Source organism: Trichomycterus rosablanca, chromosome 20 (genome assembly GCF_030014385.1).
Source record: "Trichomycterus rosablanca isolate fTriRos1 chromosome 20, fTriRos1.hap1, whole genome shotgun sequence".
Classification (NCBI taxonomy): domain Eukaryota; kingdom Metazoa; phylum Chordata; class Actinopteri; order Siluriformes; family Trichomycteridae; genus Trichomycterus; species Trichomycterus rosablanca.
This window is the reverse complement of record NC_086007.1, coordinates 15,519,930-15,535,179: the sequence shown is the minus strand read 5'-3', so window position 1 is coordinate 15,535,179 and position 15,250 is coordinate 15,519,930. Positions and strand designations below refer to the sequence as shown.

Sequence of the window (15,250 nt, the reverse complement as noted above, 5' to 3'; positions counted from 1 at the left end):
AAGTTTATATCGAACACAGTCATGGACAAATTTAGTATCTTCAATTCACCTCACTTGCACGTCTTTGGACTGTGGGAGGAAACCGGAGCACCAGGAGGAAACTCATGCAGACACGAGGAGAACATGCAAACTCCACACAGAAAGGACCCGGACCGCCCCACCTGGGGTTCGAACCCAGGACCTTCTTGCTGTGAGGCGACAGTGCTACCCACTTAGCCACCGTGCCGCCCTAAAATACATATGAAGGGTGTAAAATGTAAATGCTTTTTTATCACTTCCCTTAAATTATTTAAGTCATTATATACACTTACACAAAATGAAACATTGTTAACCAGTTATGGAATATTATTAATGTTTGAATGTGCAATACGCACAAAACCAGATTTAACTTATTTCAAACATCTTTATTTACATGACCTTGCTTATTGAGCATAACAATAACAAAATATTAATGACCAGTAAGCTTGCTCTGCCTGAAAAATATATGCATTGTTCATAACAAATTGCATATTACATTCTTTATAAAACTGGGTACCATAAAAGCAGCTGTGACATTATGTTTCCATTATACTGCCAGCAGTGCCAGATGTTTCAGATGTGTTGTGTTTTTACCCTAGATCGCCCCAAATGGTTTACACATCGTCTTGTTTTTAACAACGTCAAATGAGAAATGTGTCCATATATCGGCTCTCATCTTTCTCCCTGTTGACATTGTGGAGTTCCATGAGTAAAGACAGTTCACAGGCTAGTCTGGTCTTCCCGAGTTTAGATCAAACTTGTGCGAGTGTGCTCTTACCGCGGTACAGAGCTATCTCTATCTACGGCTCTGCCGCGGTACTGCAAAAGATTAGTACTGATTGGATGGCTACCCGGCTTGTCCCGCCCCTCCACATACGCTAAAGTAGTTATGATTGGATCTCTTTCTAACTTGTCCCTACCTTCCACAATACTAAATCAGTTCTGATTGGATGTCGCCCTGCCAAACATTTTCGTCTCGTTTTTATTCGTTGACGAAAGTGTCGATTCATTTCGTCATAGTTTTTAACTTTTTTTGTAGTTTTTATTTAGTCATCGTCTCGTTTTCGTCAAGAAAAAAAGGTTCGTTGACGAAAACTATGACGAAAATCATTCGTCAACGAAATTAACACTGTCTCCCACTATACACCGCTCTGTAAGACATCGTCTCGTTTTCGTCATGAAAAAAAGGTTTGTTGACGAAAACTATGACGAAAACTATGACGAAAATAATTCGTCAACGAAATTAACACTGTCTCCCACTATACACCGCTCTGTAAGACATAAACACACGTCCTATAATAGCAGTCATTGTTTTCGTCACCGATTAGAATTTACTGTTAGCCCTATTTTCAAGTTTTCAATGAACTACTCGCTCAGGTAGCGCAGCGGTAAAAACACACGCTAGCACACCAGAGCTGGGATCTAAAATACATCGTATGGGGTCTCTGCTCTGCATGCCGGCTGGGCTGAGCGGCCACATGAACAACGATTGGCCTGTTGTTCATATAAGGGTGGGGTATTAAGCCAGATAGGGACTAACTCATAACTGATGCAACTACGACTTCTGCTGGCTGGTTGATGGCGCCTGCACAGAGGCGGGGAAGGAGTGAGTTGATTAGGGTGTGTCTCTCCGAACACAGAGCTGGTGTGCAGCTGATCTCGTCTGGTGTAAGTGACAAAATGCGGCGGCTGCCCACGTGTCAGAGGGGGCGTGGGTTAGCTTTGGTTTCCTCAAATCAGAGCGGGGCTTGGCATTAGTGGATAGGAAGCATGATGCAATCGGGCAACTGTAAATAAACAAAATAAAATAAAATCTCGTAATGTCACCCCCCCCTCGGATAGGTACTCAACACATGTTGAAAACCCCTGTATTAAATTGCTAAGCCACCTGTTAAATGTACACTAATATGTACTTATTGGTACATTCTTAGACGTTTAATCACAAATAAATAAATGGTTTATTTAATAATGTGGAATCTATCTCGGAAAGGGATTTTTATTTTAATTGTTTTCTGCTGGGTGCTGCTAGGCTATCACTTTTAAGGCGCTCAGGTGGCGCATCAGTAAAACACACTAGCACACCAGAGCCGATATTTTGAACTCGTCATTTCGAATCTCAGCTCTGCCATCTGGCAGGCTGGGGGCCTACATAACCAACAATTGGCTGTTGTTCATACAGGGTGGAAGCCGGGCGGGGATTCCTAATAATTGAGGCAATTACAACCTCTGCTGGTTGATTGATGGTGCCCGCACAGAAACGAGGGACTCTCTGTACACAAAGCTGATCCGCATATAAACTCGCCTCGTGCGGTGAAAAGATGCAGTCGGCTGGCTACTGCATGTGTCGGAGGGGGCATGTGTTAGTCATGGCTCTCCTCAACCAGGGTGGAGGTCAACATCAGTAGAGAGGAAACATAATGCAATTGGGTAATTTTTTTAATCACTTTTGATGGAAAAATAGAATTCTGGAGAGACACCAGGTCTGCCACGTTGACCATGGTAAAATGGTATGTGTGTGCTTGTTCATGCTTTAAGTCCATTCCTCTTCTCACTCTTGCTCAGTTTGATGATGCTTATAATCCACAGTCACAGGGCACAGATCAGTCCCATTGCTTCTAAAGCTTCTGCCAATCAGCCTTCTGTGTGTGATTTACCCCTCCCCCAGAGCGTCCGAAACCAGTTAATGCCACAACACCTCAACCCCATCATTTAGAATCAGGCCAACAGCAGAACCAATGTAACACCCATAAAGCAGTCATTCAAACCACTCTCTCTCAGCTCATCGCTCTTGCTGAAGACGCAATCGATCTACAAGAGTGACACTGTTAGCTACTGATGCTGGCAGCACTTGGCACTGAAGAGTGAAATCAAGTTGGGAGTGAGTTTATGCCCATCATGTCCAGCTGGGATTATGTATGCAGCGTCGTACCCAGAGGCGTGAGAGAGGCGGGCGGCCAAATCTTTCTCCATAACTTCTACGCTCTCTCGCGCTTGTTCTGCACAGCATCTTCGCCTCCTTCACAGCCCTCGCTTCTACGTTCCAGGACCTTCTGTATTTCTGCTCCACGCCTCCGAACGTAGAGGGTGGTAAAGCCGGGTACATTTAAGGCACGCATCAGAGCTGTTTAGCGATCTACAAACCCTTGCAGTTTTAAATAGAACTTTGCACAGGGTTAAAGAGCATTCCTTTTAACTAAATTCTTTAAGCTCTGCCAAGTTAGCTGATGAGCGGTGGTGTAGAGCAGTTGTGAGGTCTCGCCACAGATGCCCGATGAGATACGATATGACTACAACACTTAGGGAATTGATCGTCTTCATTTTAAAGCATTTCCATTGTATGGATATATATACAGTGTATCACAAAAGTGAGTACACCCCTCACATTTCTGCAAATATTTTATTATATCTTTTCATGGGACAACACTATAGAAATAAAACTTGGATATAACTTAGAGTAGTCAGTGTACAACTTGTATAGCAGTGTAGATTTACTGTCTTCTGAAAATAACTCAACACACAGCCATTAATGTCTAAATGGCTGGCAACATAAGTGAGTACACCCCACAGTGAACATGTCCAAATTGTGCCCAAAGTGTCAATATTTTGTGTGCCCACCATTATTATTCAGCACTGCCTTAACCCTCCTGGGCATGGAATTCACCAGAGCTGCACAGGTTGCTACTGGAATCCTCTTCCACTCCTCCATGATGACATCACGGAGCTGGTGGATGTTAGACACCTTGAACTCCTCCACCTTCCACTTGAGGATGCGCCACAGGTGCTCAATTGGGTTTAGTCCATCACCTTTACCTTCAGCTTCCTCAGCAAGGCAGTTGTCATCTTGGAGGTTGTGTTTGGGGTCATTATCCTGTTGGAAAACTGCCATGAGGCCAGTTTTCGAAGGGAGGGGATCATGCTCTGTTTCAGAATGTCACAGTACATGTTGGAATTCATGTTTCCCTCAATGAACTGCAGCTCCCCAGTGCCAGCAACACTCATGCAGCCCAAGACCATGATGCTACCACCACCATGCTTGACTGTAGGCAAGATACAGTTGTCTTGGTACTTCTCACCAGGGCGCCACCACACATGCTGGACACCATCTGAGCCAAACAAGTTTATCTTGGTCTCGTCAGACCACAGGGCATTCCAGTAATCCATGTTCTTGGACTGCTTGTCTTCAGCAAACTGTTTGCGGGCTTTCTTGTGCGTCAGCTTCCTTCTGGGATGACGACCATGCAGACCGAGTTGATGCAGTGTGCGGCGTATGGTCTGAGCACTGACAGGCTGACCTCCCACGTCTTCAACCTCTGCAGCAATGCTGGCAGCACTCATGTGTCTATTTTTTAAAGCCAACCTCTGGATATGACACCGAACACGTGGACTCAACTTCTTTGGTCGACCCTGGCGAAGCCTGTTCCGAGTGGAACCTGTCCTGGAAAACCGCTGTATGACCTTGGCCACCATGCTGTAGCTCAGTTTCAGGGTGTTAGCAATCTTCTTATAGCCCAGGCCATCTTTGTGGAGAGCAACAATTCTATTTCTCACATCCTCAGAGAGTTCTTTGCCATGAGGTGCCATGTTGAATATCCAGTGGCCAGTATGAGAGAATTGTACCCAAAACACCAAATTTAACAGCCCTGCTCTCCATTTACACCTGGGACCTTGACACATGACACCAGGGAGGGACAACGACACATTTGGGCACAATTTGGACATGTTCACTGTGGGGTGTACTCACTTATGTTGCCAGCTATTTAGACATTAATGGCTGTGTGTTGAGTTATTTTCAGAAGACAGTAAATCTACACTGCTATACAAGCTGTACACTGACTACTCTAAGTTATATCCAAGTTTCATGTCTATAGTGTTGTCCCATGAAAAGATATAATGAAATATTTGCAGAAATGTGAGGGGTGTACTCACTTTTGTGATACACTGTATATATATGAAATGTACACAATGCTTGTTTCTTATCACCACCAAAAAGATGTTTAGACTCTGCTGACACTAACATGACACTGCCACCACCACATTTCACAGCTGCAATGTGTTACTGGGCCTTGATGTACACCGATTAGGCATAACATTATGACCACCTTCCTAACTGACTGGTCTGCGGATATGCAGCCCCATACGCTACAAACTGTGATGCACTGTGTATTCTGACACCTTTCCATCAGAACCAGCATTAACTTCTTCAGCAATCTGAGCTACAGTAGCTTGTCTGTTGGGTCGGACCACACGGACCAGCCTTCGCTCCCCACGTGCATCAATGTGCCTTGGCCACCCATGACCCTGTCGCCGGTTTACCACTGTTCCTTTCTTGGACCACTGCAGATCGAGAACATCCCACAAGAGCTGCAGTTTTGGAGATGCTCTGACCCAGTCGTCTAGTCATCACAATTTGGCCCTTGTCGAACTTGCTCAAATCCTTATGCTTGCCCATTTTTCCTGCTTCTAACACATCAACTTTGAGGATAAAATGTTCACTTGCTGCCTAATATATCCCACCTACTAACAGGTGCTGTGATGAAGAGATAATCAGTGTTACTTACTTCAAAATGTTATGCCTGGTTGGTGTATTTATGTCATACATTTGGCCTCAAAGTTCTACTTGTTTGCTTGTTTGTTGGTTAATTCTTAACGCCATGTCAGCTGCTATGGCTATTATCATGGCTAGCTAACAGATTCTTTAAACATCGAAGTCGTGGGTCGATTTGCTTTCTTTACTTGTGCATATGGTGGTTAGAGTGTTTGTGTATCTATGAGCGAGTGTAGAGTTTTAATTGTTTTTCCTAACTTATGGGGCGTTTTTAAGCGCAAATGCTTCCAAGAATTTAAGCAGTTTTTGGGGAGGTACTGAGGTGAAATTTCCTTGTAGCTGTTCGCATTGTAGAATTTTGTTCTGATGGTGTTAATCTTTTGGTATGAATAAAGAATGTGTTTAATAGAAGTTCTTGATCCACCGAAGGGGCATATTGGGGCCTGGTCTCCTTTAGCAAGTAGGTATGGGTCAATTTGGTGTGTTCTATGCGGCATCTTGTGTGGATACTTTGACCCCCTCGTTGTTATGGTAGAGTGGATCACGTTGATGGTATGAGTTTCCCATCCGTTTCGTCAAGCTGCTGGGGTGTATGCTTTTATAGTTGGTCTGAGATCGGATGGTTAGTAGGGGCATTGTTGTTACTGCTTGTTACTGATGTTACTGCTTGCTTTGCTGTCAAGTCTGCTTGTTCATTTCATTTAAGGCCACAGTGTCCTGAGATCCAGCAGAACTTTATGTCATGGCCACAGCTCAAAGTTCTACTTCAGTTTTATTATACGACAAAAAATTCAGCCACGTTCCTAGGAAGTTTCCCCATGTCATGTTTTGCAAATTGCATATACACTGATCAGCCATAACATTAAAACCACCTCCTTGTTTCTACACTACCTGACCATTTTATCAGCTCCACTTACCAATAGTCAATAGTCAGGACCCCCACAGGACCACCACAGAGCAGGTATTATTTGGGTGGTGGATCATTCTCAGCACTGCAGTGACACTGACATGGTGGTGGTGTGTTAGTGTGTGTTGTGCTGGTATGAGTGGATAAGACACAGCAAAGCTGATGGAGTTTTTAAACATCTCACCGTCACTGCTGGACTGAGAATAGTCCACCGACCAAAAATATATTCAGCCAACAGCACCCCATGGGCAGTGTCCTCTGACCACTGATGAAGGTCTAGAAGATGACCAACTCAAACAGCAGCAATAGATGAGCGATCGTCTCTGACTTTACATCTACAAGGTGGACCAACTAGGTAGGAGGGTCTAATAGAGTGGACAGTGAGTGGACACGGTATTTAAAAACTCCAGCAGTGCAGCTGTGTCTGATCCACTCATACCAGCACAACACACACTAACACACCCCCACCATGTCATTGTCACTGCAGTGCTGAGAATCACCTAAATAATACCTGCTCTGTGGTGGTCCTGTGGGGGGTCCTGACCACTGAAGAACAGGGTGAAAGCAGGCTAAAAAAGTATGTAGAGAAACAGATGGACTACAGTCAGTAATTGTAGAACTACAAAGTGCTCCTATATGGTAAGTGGAGCTGATAAAATTGAAGGCAATTATCAAAACCAAACTACAGCAGACACTGGCACTGGAGAACGTGCAAAACTCCAGGTTGACCCTAGCTACACAGCACTCTGAATGTCAGGAACCATGTTACTGTGCAGCACCAATTTACCAGATGTGCCACCGTTCTTTTTTTTAAAAACATGCAGAGGGTGAATTGGCTGCTATATGATGTGCAGCTACAGCCAAATGCCAAATCCACCACAACCCTGATAAAGCTAAAGATGAACGAATGAAAGATTTACAATGATTTACGAGGACCCTGAGCATTTCACCTGGGAATCGAACCCATTACCTACTTGCTGTGAGGTGACGGTGCTACCCACCGAGCCAGTGTGCTGCCCTGAATGAATTGATTTTTTAAATTAATGTTGTATAAACATTATTACTTCCACCTCACTTGCATGTCTTTGGACTGTGGGAGGAAACCAAAGCTCCCCGAGGAAACCCACAGAGACATGGGGAGAACATGCAAACTTCACACAGAAAGGACCTGGACCGCTCAACCTGGGAATCAAACCCACAACCTACTTGCTGTGAGGTGACAGTGCTACCCACCGAGCCTGTGCTGCCCTGAATGAATGGATTTTTTAAATTAATGTTGAATAAACCATTGTAAACCATTATGAACCATTATAAATCATGTTATTGCCATGTATTGGCAGATAAGGTATAAACTGCATGTGTTGATGCAGCACAAACAAATATGGCTCATGAAGAACATTATGTAGGTTTCAGAATATGTAAGATACATGACATTACAACAGCACAAGCAACAGGAACAAATTTCACAGCCAGCAGAATTAAAATGTCTAAGGGAATATCAACCGTCAGGATCCTCTCTGGGTGGGCGAGGAAACAAAGTTGCCATGCCATCATGACGGTTATCCGAACCTGTCACAGAACTGAGCCCTTCACCTTCCTTTCTGTGCGTGCAAGTCCTGAGAGGGCACTAAAGCTGAGATTAATGCGCACCGTGTTTTGGGGAAGGCTGCATATGAGCTGATTTTTAATTGCGCAAAAATGAGAACGTGTCTCTGCATGAAGATGACGAGAGACTTACGCGTCGACATCTGCCATCAGCGCCAGCTTGCTGGGAAAGATCTCTGAGAGAAGCACCCTGGTGGACGACCTGCCAAGAGCTGCCAGCTTCCACTCTAAATGCTGAAGAGAGAGAGGAATCGCAACACAGGGGTTATTAATACAGGTGAAAGAAAGGAAACACAGAGTGTAAATGTATTTATTGCAGCTGGATAGGAAATGACCCCGGTACGTCTGGCTTTCCCGGCGAAAAAAATGTCAAATTGCTTGTTCAGGACAGGACTCACCTTGCTGCCAGACATCAAACAGCTCAAACCAGACAGAAAATCAAATGCTGCTCTGTGGTACTGAAGCTCAGTTTGAATTGAGAGATACGTTTAAATGTGACAAAATATTATCACACAATTCACACTGAGATCAAACACTACACTTCACTGCCAAAATTAAAATGCCTTTTTTTGTCATATAAGTACGATTAATTTTTTTCAGCATATCTCAGCTTGTTTGGAAGCTGGGGTCACTGCACAGAGTCAGCCACTGTAAGGCGCTCCTGGAGTAGACAGGATTAAGCGCCTTGCTCAAGGGCCCAACAGTGGCTGCATGGTAGAGCTGGGATTTGAGCCAACAATCTTCTGATTGATTGCCCAAGGTTCTACCCACTAGGCCACCACTGTTCCAAATTAAAAAGGCTGTCCGAATTCCTAGATGCCTTAAAATGCTGTCTACTAAGGTACCCTAAATTTGAACTGTATTTTGACTGACTAACAAAGGAGCAGCCGATGCTTCCTTAGCGGTGAAGGCAATCCCAGCATTCAGTGCGGCACAACTTTTCTCACAAAAAAATACACATATGGCGAACGAATGCGGAGCAATGAACAAAGTTATTTTCAAATGTAAATAAATTATCATTGATTTTCAGTTTGTATAAACATGTACAAGTGTCATTTATTTGTAAATTCTGGCTTGTTAGTGACAATTTAACCGTTTTCTTACACAGAGGGAGATGTTATCTGACATGCTAGCACGTTGTGCCACCTCATTCCATTGGTTTGAATAGCATGAAGCTAACTGTGTTAGCTTAGTAAGCGAAAACTGATGTAATCACTGTCTAAGTAGCGCGTCCGAATAACCTGCCTTTTAAGTCGATGTCTAATTAGAATCCTCTGTACTAAGGCAGCCGCCTGTGTAGGCAGTAGACAGCAATGCAGCCCACTAGGTTTTTAAACAGACCCATAGATTGATGAAGTTGGTGTGAAGGATCTACAGTGACCTGCACAAAGCTCTGACCTTAAATGCACTGAGCATCTTTGGGATAAATTTGTACATTAATTGTAAGCCACAGCTTTTTTTGAATGGGCAAAAATTCCTTAAAAAGAATAAAGAGTTATTTGGCTATTGTAGTCACAAGGATATACACTGATTAGCCATAACACTAAAACCACCTCCTTGTTTCTAAACTCACTGTCCATTTTATCAGCTCCACTTACCATATAGAAGCACTTTGTAGTTCTACAATTACTGACTGTAGTCCATCTGTTTCTCTACATACTGTTATAGCCTGCTTTCACCCTGTTCTTCAATGGTCAGGACCCCCACAGGACCACCACAGAGTAGGTATTATTTAGGTGGTGGATCATTCTCAGCACTGCAGTGACAATGACATGGTGGTTGTGTGTTAGTGTGTGTTGTGCTGGTATGAGTGACTCAGACACAGCAGTGCTGCTGGAGTTTTAAATACCATGTCCACTCATTGTCCACTCTATTAGTTTGTTTGTTTATTAGTATTTTAACGTCATGTTTTACACTTTTGGTTACATTCATGACAGGAAACGGTAGTTTATCTTCACACAAGGGTCATCAGTTCACAAGGTTATATTGAACACAGTCATGGACAATTTAGTGTCTCCAATTTACCTCACTTGCATGTTTTTGGACTGTGGGAGGAAACCGGAGCACCCGGAGTAAACCCACGCAGACACGTCGAGAACATGCAAACTCCACACAGAAAGGACCCAGACCGCCCCACCTGGGGATCGAACCCAGGACCTTCTTGCTGTGAGGCGACAGTGCTACCCACTTAGCCACCGTGCCACCCCCACTCTATTAGACACTCCTACCTAGTTGGTCCAACTTGTAGATGTAAAATCAGAGATGATCGCTCATCTATTGCTGCTGTTTGAGTTGGTCATCTTTGGGACCTTCATCAGTGGTCACAGGATGCTGCCCACGGGGCGCTGTTGGCTGGATATATTTTTGGTTGGTGGACTATTCTCAGTCCAGCAGTGACAGTGATGTGTTTAAAAACTCCAGCAGCGCTGCTGAGTCTGATCCACTCATACCAGCACAACACACACTAACACACCACCACCATGTCAGTGTCACTGCAGTGCTTAAAATGATCCACCACCCAAATAATACCTGCTCTGATGGTCCTGTGGGGGTCCTGACCGTTAAAGAACAACATGAAAAAACAGATGGACTACAGTCAGTAATTGTAGAACTACAAAGTGCTTCCATATGGTAAGTGGAGCTAATAAAATGGATCGTGTAGAAACGATTGACCAACCAATCGAGCCTGAAGAGTGTCTGGTGGTGGGCTAGTGCATTACACAACTAAGTGGTCAGCACAGTTTTTTTTAAGTAAATATGCTCATTTAAACAACACATCTATTAACAGAGCATGCTAGAAATGATGTTCAGTGGCTCAGACGCTCCTGTTAAATTGAGGCACTTTTTAAATCCTATTAAAATGCATCTAAATGGATCAAATCACATCCACTTCAAAATCAAATTTGCTCGCTACTCGTGTGATGTCTGACAGTTACTCATGCCTCGTTCTCTCACACACCATCAGATATCAGCGACAATCTATTCCGAATCAGAATATCCATTTCAACGTTGATTTGTCTGAGGGTGCAATTCTTACAGACCTCGATTGTACAAGTTAAAAAAAAAAAGAAAAAAAAAAGAACGAGACGGTTGCGAGCGAGAAGCACAGAGATATTCGGGCTGGCTTAAAAATCTCATTTGACAGCAAAATGGAAGATCTTGGAAAGATCCCTAGCTCCCCGTCTCCTCTCCCATCTGCATACCAATTAAAAGAGAGATGAGACGAGGAAGGGGGGAAAACAGTCAAAACAAAGTCAAACACAATACATGAGAGAGAAACCAAAATGAGAAGATCAAAAGCGGCAAAGGGAGTAATGGGGTGTTGAAAAGACCCCTCCCAATCCCAAAAGCTGATTAGAACCCTGCACACATTTCACTACAGCAGAATAATACAGATTTTGTCTACATCTGAGTGCTTCTTATACATTAGCCTGTGGACCTGTAACATTAAGTCTGAAATACAAGGAAAATCTATTCATTCATTTATCTATAAAACTGTCTTCTATTAGGGTGTCCGCTTACTTTTGACCACATAGTGCATTTCAGAGGGCCCCAACCTTTTTTGCACCACGGACAGGTTTCATATAACAGGGGATTAAAGCAGAGGTATGGAGCAGGAGTATGGAGCAGAAATATGAAGCAGGAGTATGGAGCAGGGGTATGAAGCAGAGGTATGGAGCAGGGGTATGGAGCAGCGGTATGGAGCAGGGGTATGGAGCAGAGGTATAAAGCAGGGGTATAGAGCAGGGGTATGGAGCAGAGGTATGGAGCAGAGGTATGGAGCAGAGGTATGAAGCAGGGGTATGAAGCAGGAGTATGGAGCAGGGGTATGGAGCAGGGGTATGGAGCAGGGGTATAGAGCAGCGGTATGGAGCAGGGGTATGAAGCAGGGGTATGGAGCAGAGGTATAAAGCAGGGGTATAGAGCAGGGGTATGGAGCAGAGGTATGGAGCAGAGGTATGAAGCAGGGGTATGGAGCAGGGATATGGAGCAGAGGTATAAAGCAGGGGTAAAGAGCAGGGGTATGGAGCAGAGGTATGGAGCAGAGGTATGAAGCAGGGGTATGAAGCAGGGGTATGAAGCAGGAGTATGGAGCAGGGGTATGGAGCAGGGGTATGAAGCAGGGGTATGGAGCAGAGGTATGGAGCAGAGGTATGAAGCAGGGGTATGAAGCAGGGGTATGAAGCAGGAGTATGGAGCAGGGATATGGAGCAGAGGTATAAAGCAGGGGTAAAGAGCAGGGGTATGGAGCAGAGGTATGGAGCAGAGGTATGAAGCAGGGGTATGAAGCAGGGGTATGAAGCAGGAGTATGGAGCAGGGGTATGGAGCAGGGGTATGAAGCAGGGGTATGGAGCAGCGGTATGGAGCAGAGGTATGGAGCAGAGGTATGAAACAGGGGTATGAAGCAGGGGTATGAAGCAGGAGTATGGAGCAGGGGTATGGAGCAGGGCTATGGAGCAGGGGTATGAAGCAGAGGTATAAAGCAGTGGTATAGAGCAGATGTATGGAGCAAAGAAGTGAAGCAGGGGAATGACGCAGGGGTACGGAGCAGGGGTATAAAGCAGGAGTATGAAGCAGTGGTATAGTGCAGAGGTATGGAGCAGAGGTATGAAGCAGGGGTATGAAGCAGGAGTATGGAGCAGGGGTATAAAGCAAGAGTATGAAGCAGTGGTATAGTGCAGGGGTATGAAGCAGAGGTATGAAAATGAGGTATGAAGCAGGAGTATGAAGCAGTGGTATAGTGCAGAGGTATGGAGCAGAGGTATGAAGCAGGGGTATGAAGCAGGGGTATGGAGCAGGGGTATAAAGCAAGAGTATGAAGCAGTGGTATAGTGCAGGGGTATGGAGCAGGGGTATAGAGCAGGGATATAGAGCAAGGGTATGAGCAGGGGTATGGAGCAGAGGTATGGAGCAGGGGTACGGAGCAGAGGTATGAAGCAGGGATATAGAGCATGGATATAGAGCAGGGGTATGAAGCAGGGATATGAAGCAGTGGTACAGAGCAGGGATATGAAGCAGGGGTATGGAGCAGGGGTATAAAACAGAGGTATGGAGAAGGGGTATGAAGCAGTGGTATAGAGCAGCGGTATGGAGCAGAGGTATAGAGCAGCGGTATGGAGCAGGGGTATAGAGCAGGGGTATGGAGCAAAGGTATAGAGCAGGGGTATGGAGCAGGGGTATAGAGCAGGGATATAGAGCAGGGGTATGAAGCAGGGGTATAGAGCAGGGATAAAGAGCAGGGGTATGAAGCAGGGGTATAGAGCAGGGATAAAGAGCAGGGATATAGAGCAGGGGTATAGAGCAGGGGTATAGAGCCAGGATATAGAGCAGGGATATAGAGCAGGGGTATAGAGCAGGGGTATGGAGCAGGGGTGTAGAGCAGGGATATAGAGCAGGGGTATGAAGCAGTGGTATAGAGCAGAGGTATGAAGCAGGGGTATGGAGCAGAGGTATGGAGCAGGGGTATGGAGCAGAGGTATGGAGCAGGGGTATGGAGCAGGAGTATGGAGCAGGAGTATAGAGCAGGGATATAGAGCAGGGATATAGAGCAGGGGTATGAAGCAGTGGTATAGAGCAGAGGTATGAAGCAGGGGTATGAAGCAGGAGCATGGAGCAGGGGTATGGAGCAGGGGTATGGAGCAGGGGTATGGAGCAGGGGTGTGGAGCAGGGGTATGAAGCAGAGGTATAACGCAGTGGTATAGAGCAGATATATGGAGCAAAGAAGTGAGGCAGGGGAATGAAGCAGGGGTACGGAGCAGGGGTATAAAGCAGGAGTATGAAGCAGTGGTAGGGTTGGGCGGTATGACGATATTACCGTATACCGCGGTATTTAAAAATGGTGACGTATTTAAAAATGGTGACGGTATTTTTTAAATGTGAAGCGCCGAATTTCTGCTTCAGGTTTACCTTGAAAACAGAGACTTTAGGACATGCGCGCATCCACAGTAAAAGAGGGGTGGGAGTGGTAGGCGGTTGGAGCTCGCTGATTGGCTGTGGGGTGCTCACTGTGTGATAACACAGATAGACGAGTGAAGAGCCACACTGGCTAGCATTAGCCGTGAGCTAACAAGCAGAAACTGAAAAACGGCTCGTCTTTGAATTTTTCAAAATCAACATTTTTTATCAGTTCAACCGGAAATGAACACAAGCGCATGCATGCGCGGACATGTACTTATTTACTAAATATATCTTCAGTGTAAATCGAGCACAAGTGTTGAGAAAAAGGAGCAAACAGTAATAATAACGTTACGCCCAATCCGCTGTTCTGACTCTTGTCTGCCATAGATTTTCCTGCCTATGTAAGAACTATTTTTTCCTAAATAATAATAATAATAATAATAAGTTCAACTTATATAGCGCCTTTCACCAAGCTCAAGGTCGCTGTACAGTAATAAAAAGTGAAAACAAACGACAACACGCAAAACAAGACAAGGCAAAACAAAACAAAAACAAAACAAACCGACAGTGAGTAAGGATAGGTTAGAGATATAAGTTCAAGAAGTAGAATGAAAATGTTGTGAGAAGAGATGGGTTTTTAGAGACACCTTGAAAGCAGAAAGAGAAGAAATAGAGCGAAGAGTCGAGGGCAGAGAGTTCCAGAGTGTTGGGGCGGCAACGCTGAAGGATCTGCCGCCCATAGTGGACATCCTAAATCTAGGAACAGATAGTTGATTCGTGTCTGACGACCTTAGTTTGCGTGATGGTGTGTGATGTGTGAGGAGTTTAGTAAGATAGGCGGGAAGTGCCATGAAGTGCTTTAAAAGTCAAGACCAGAATTTTATATTTAATGCGCATGGAAATTGGCAGCCAATGTAGTTCTTCCAAAACAGGGGTGATGTGGTCAAACTTTCGGGTAAATGTCAGGACCCGAGCAGCTGCATTTTGTATAGTTTGCAGGGGACGGAGGGTTTTGGCGGGAAGTCCGTGCAATAAGGAATTGCAGTAGTCCAAACGGCTGGTGACAAAAGCGTGTATCAGTGTTTCCGCCACCTCAAATGAAAGATAGGGACGGAGACGAGTAATATTGCGAAGCTGAAGAAAGGCTGATTTGGATAGTGACTTCACATGAGGAATGAAAGCAGAGGGTCAAACAGAACACCAAGATTGCGTACACAGCTGGAAGGTGTGATGGAAACATTCCCAATGAGGAGGGGAGAGTTTGTGAAAGAAGAA

The 15,250-nt window shown here is 44.9% G+C and overlaps 1 protein-coding gene across 1 annotated transcript in view; it reads right to left on the bottom strand.

The window, feature by feature from the left end:
• The window catches only part of dph1 (diphthamide biosynthesis 1), a 252,126-nt gene that overhangs the window by 31,381 nt on the left and 205,495 nt on the right, over positions 1-15,250 (bottom strand). Inside the window, exon 9 of the mRNA XM_063016706.1 lies at positions 8,209-8,309. Within this exon, the coding sequence (XP_062872776.1) occupies positions 8,209-8,309 (101 nt within the window). The remainder of the gene's footprint in view (positions 1-8,208; positions 8,310-15,250) is intronic.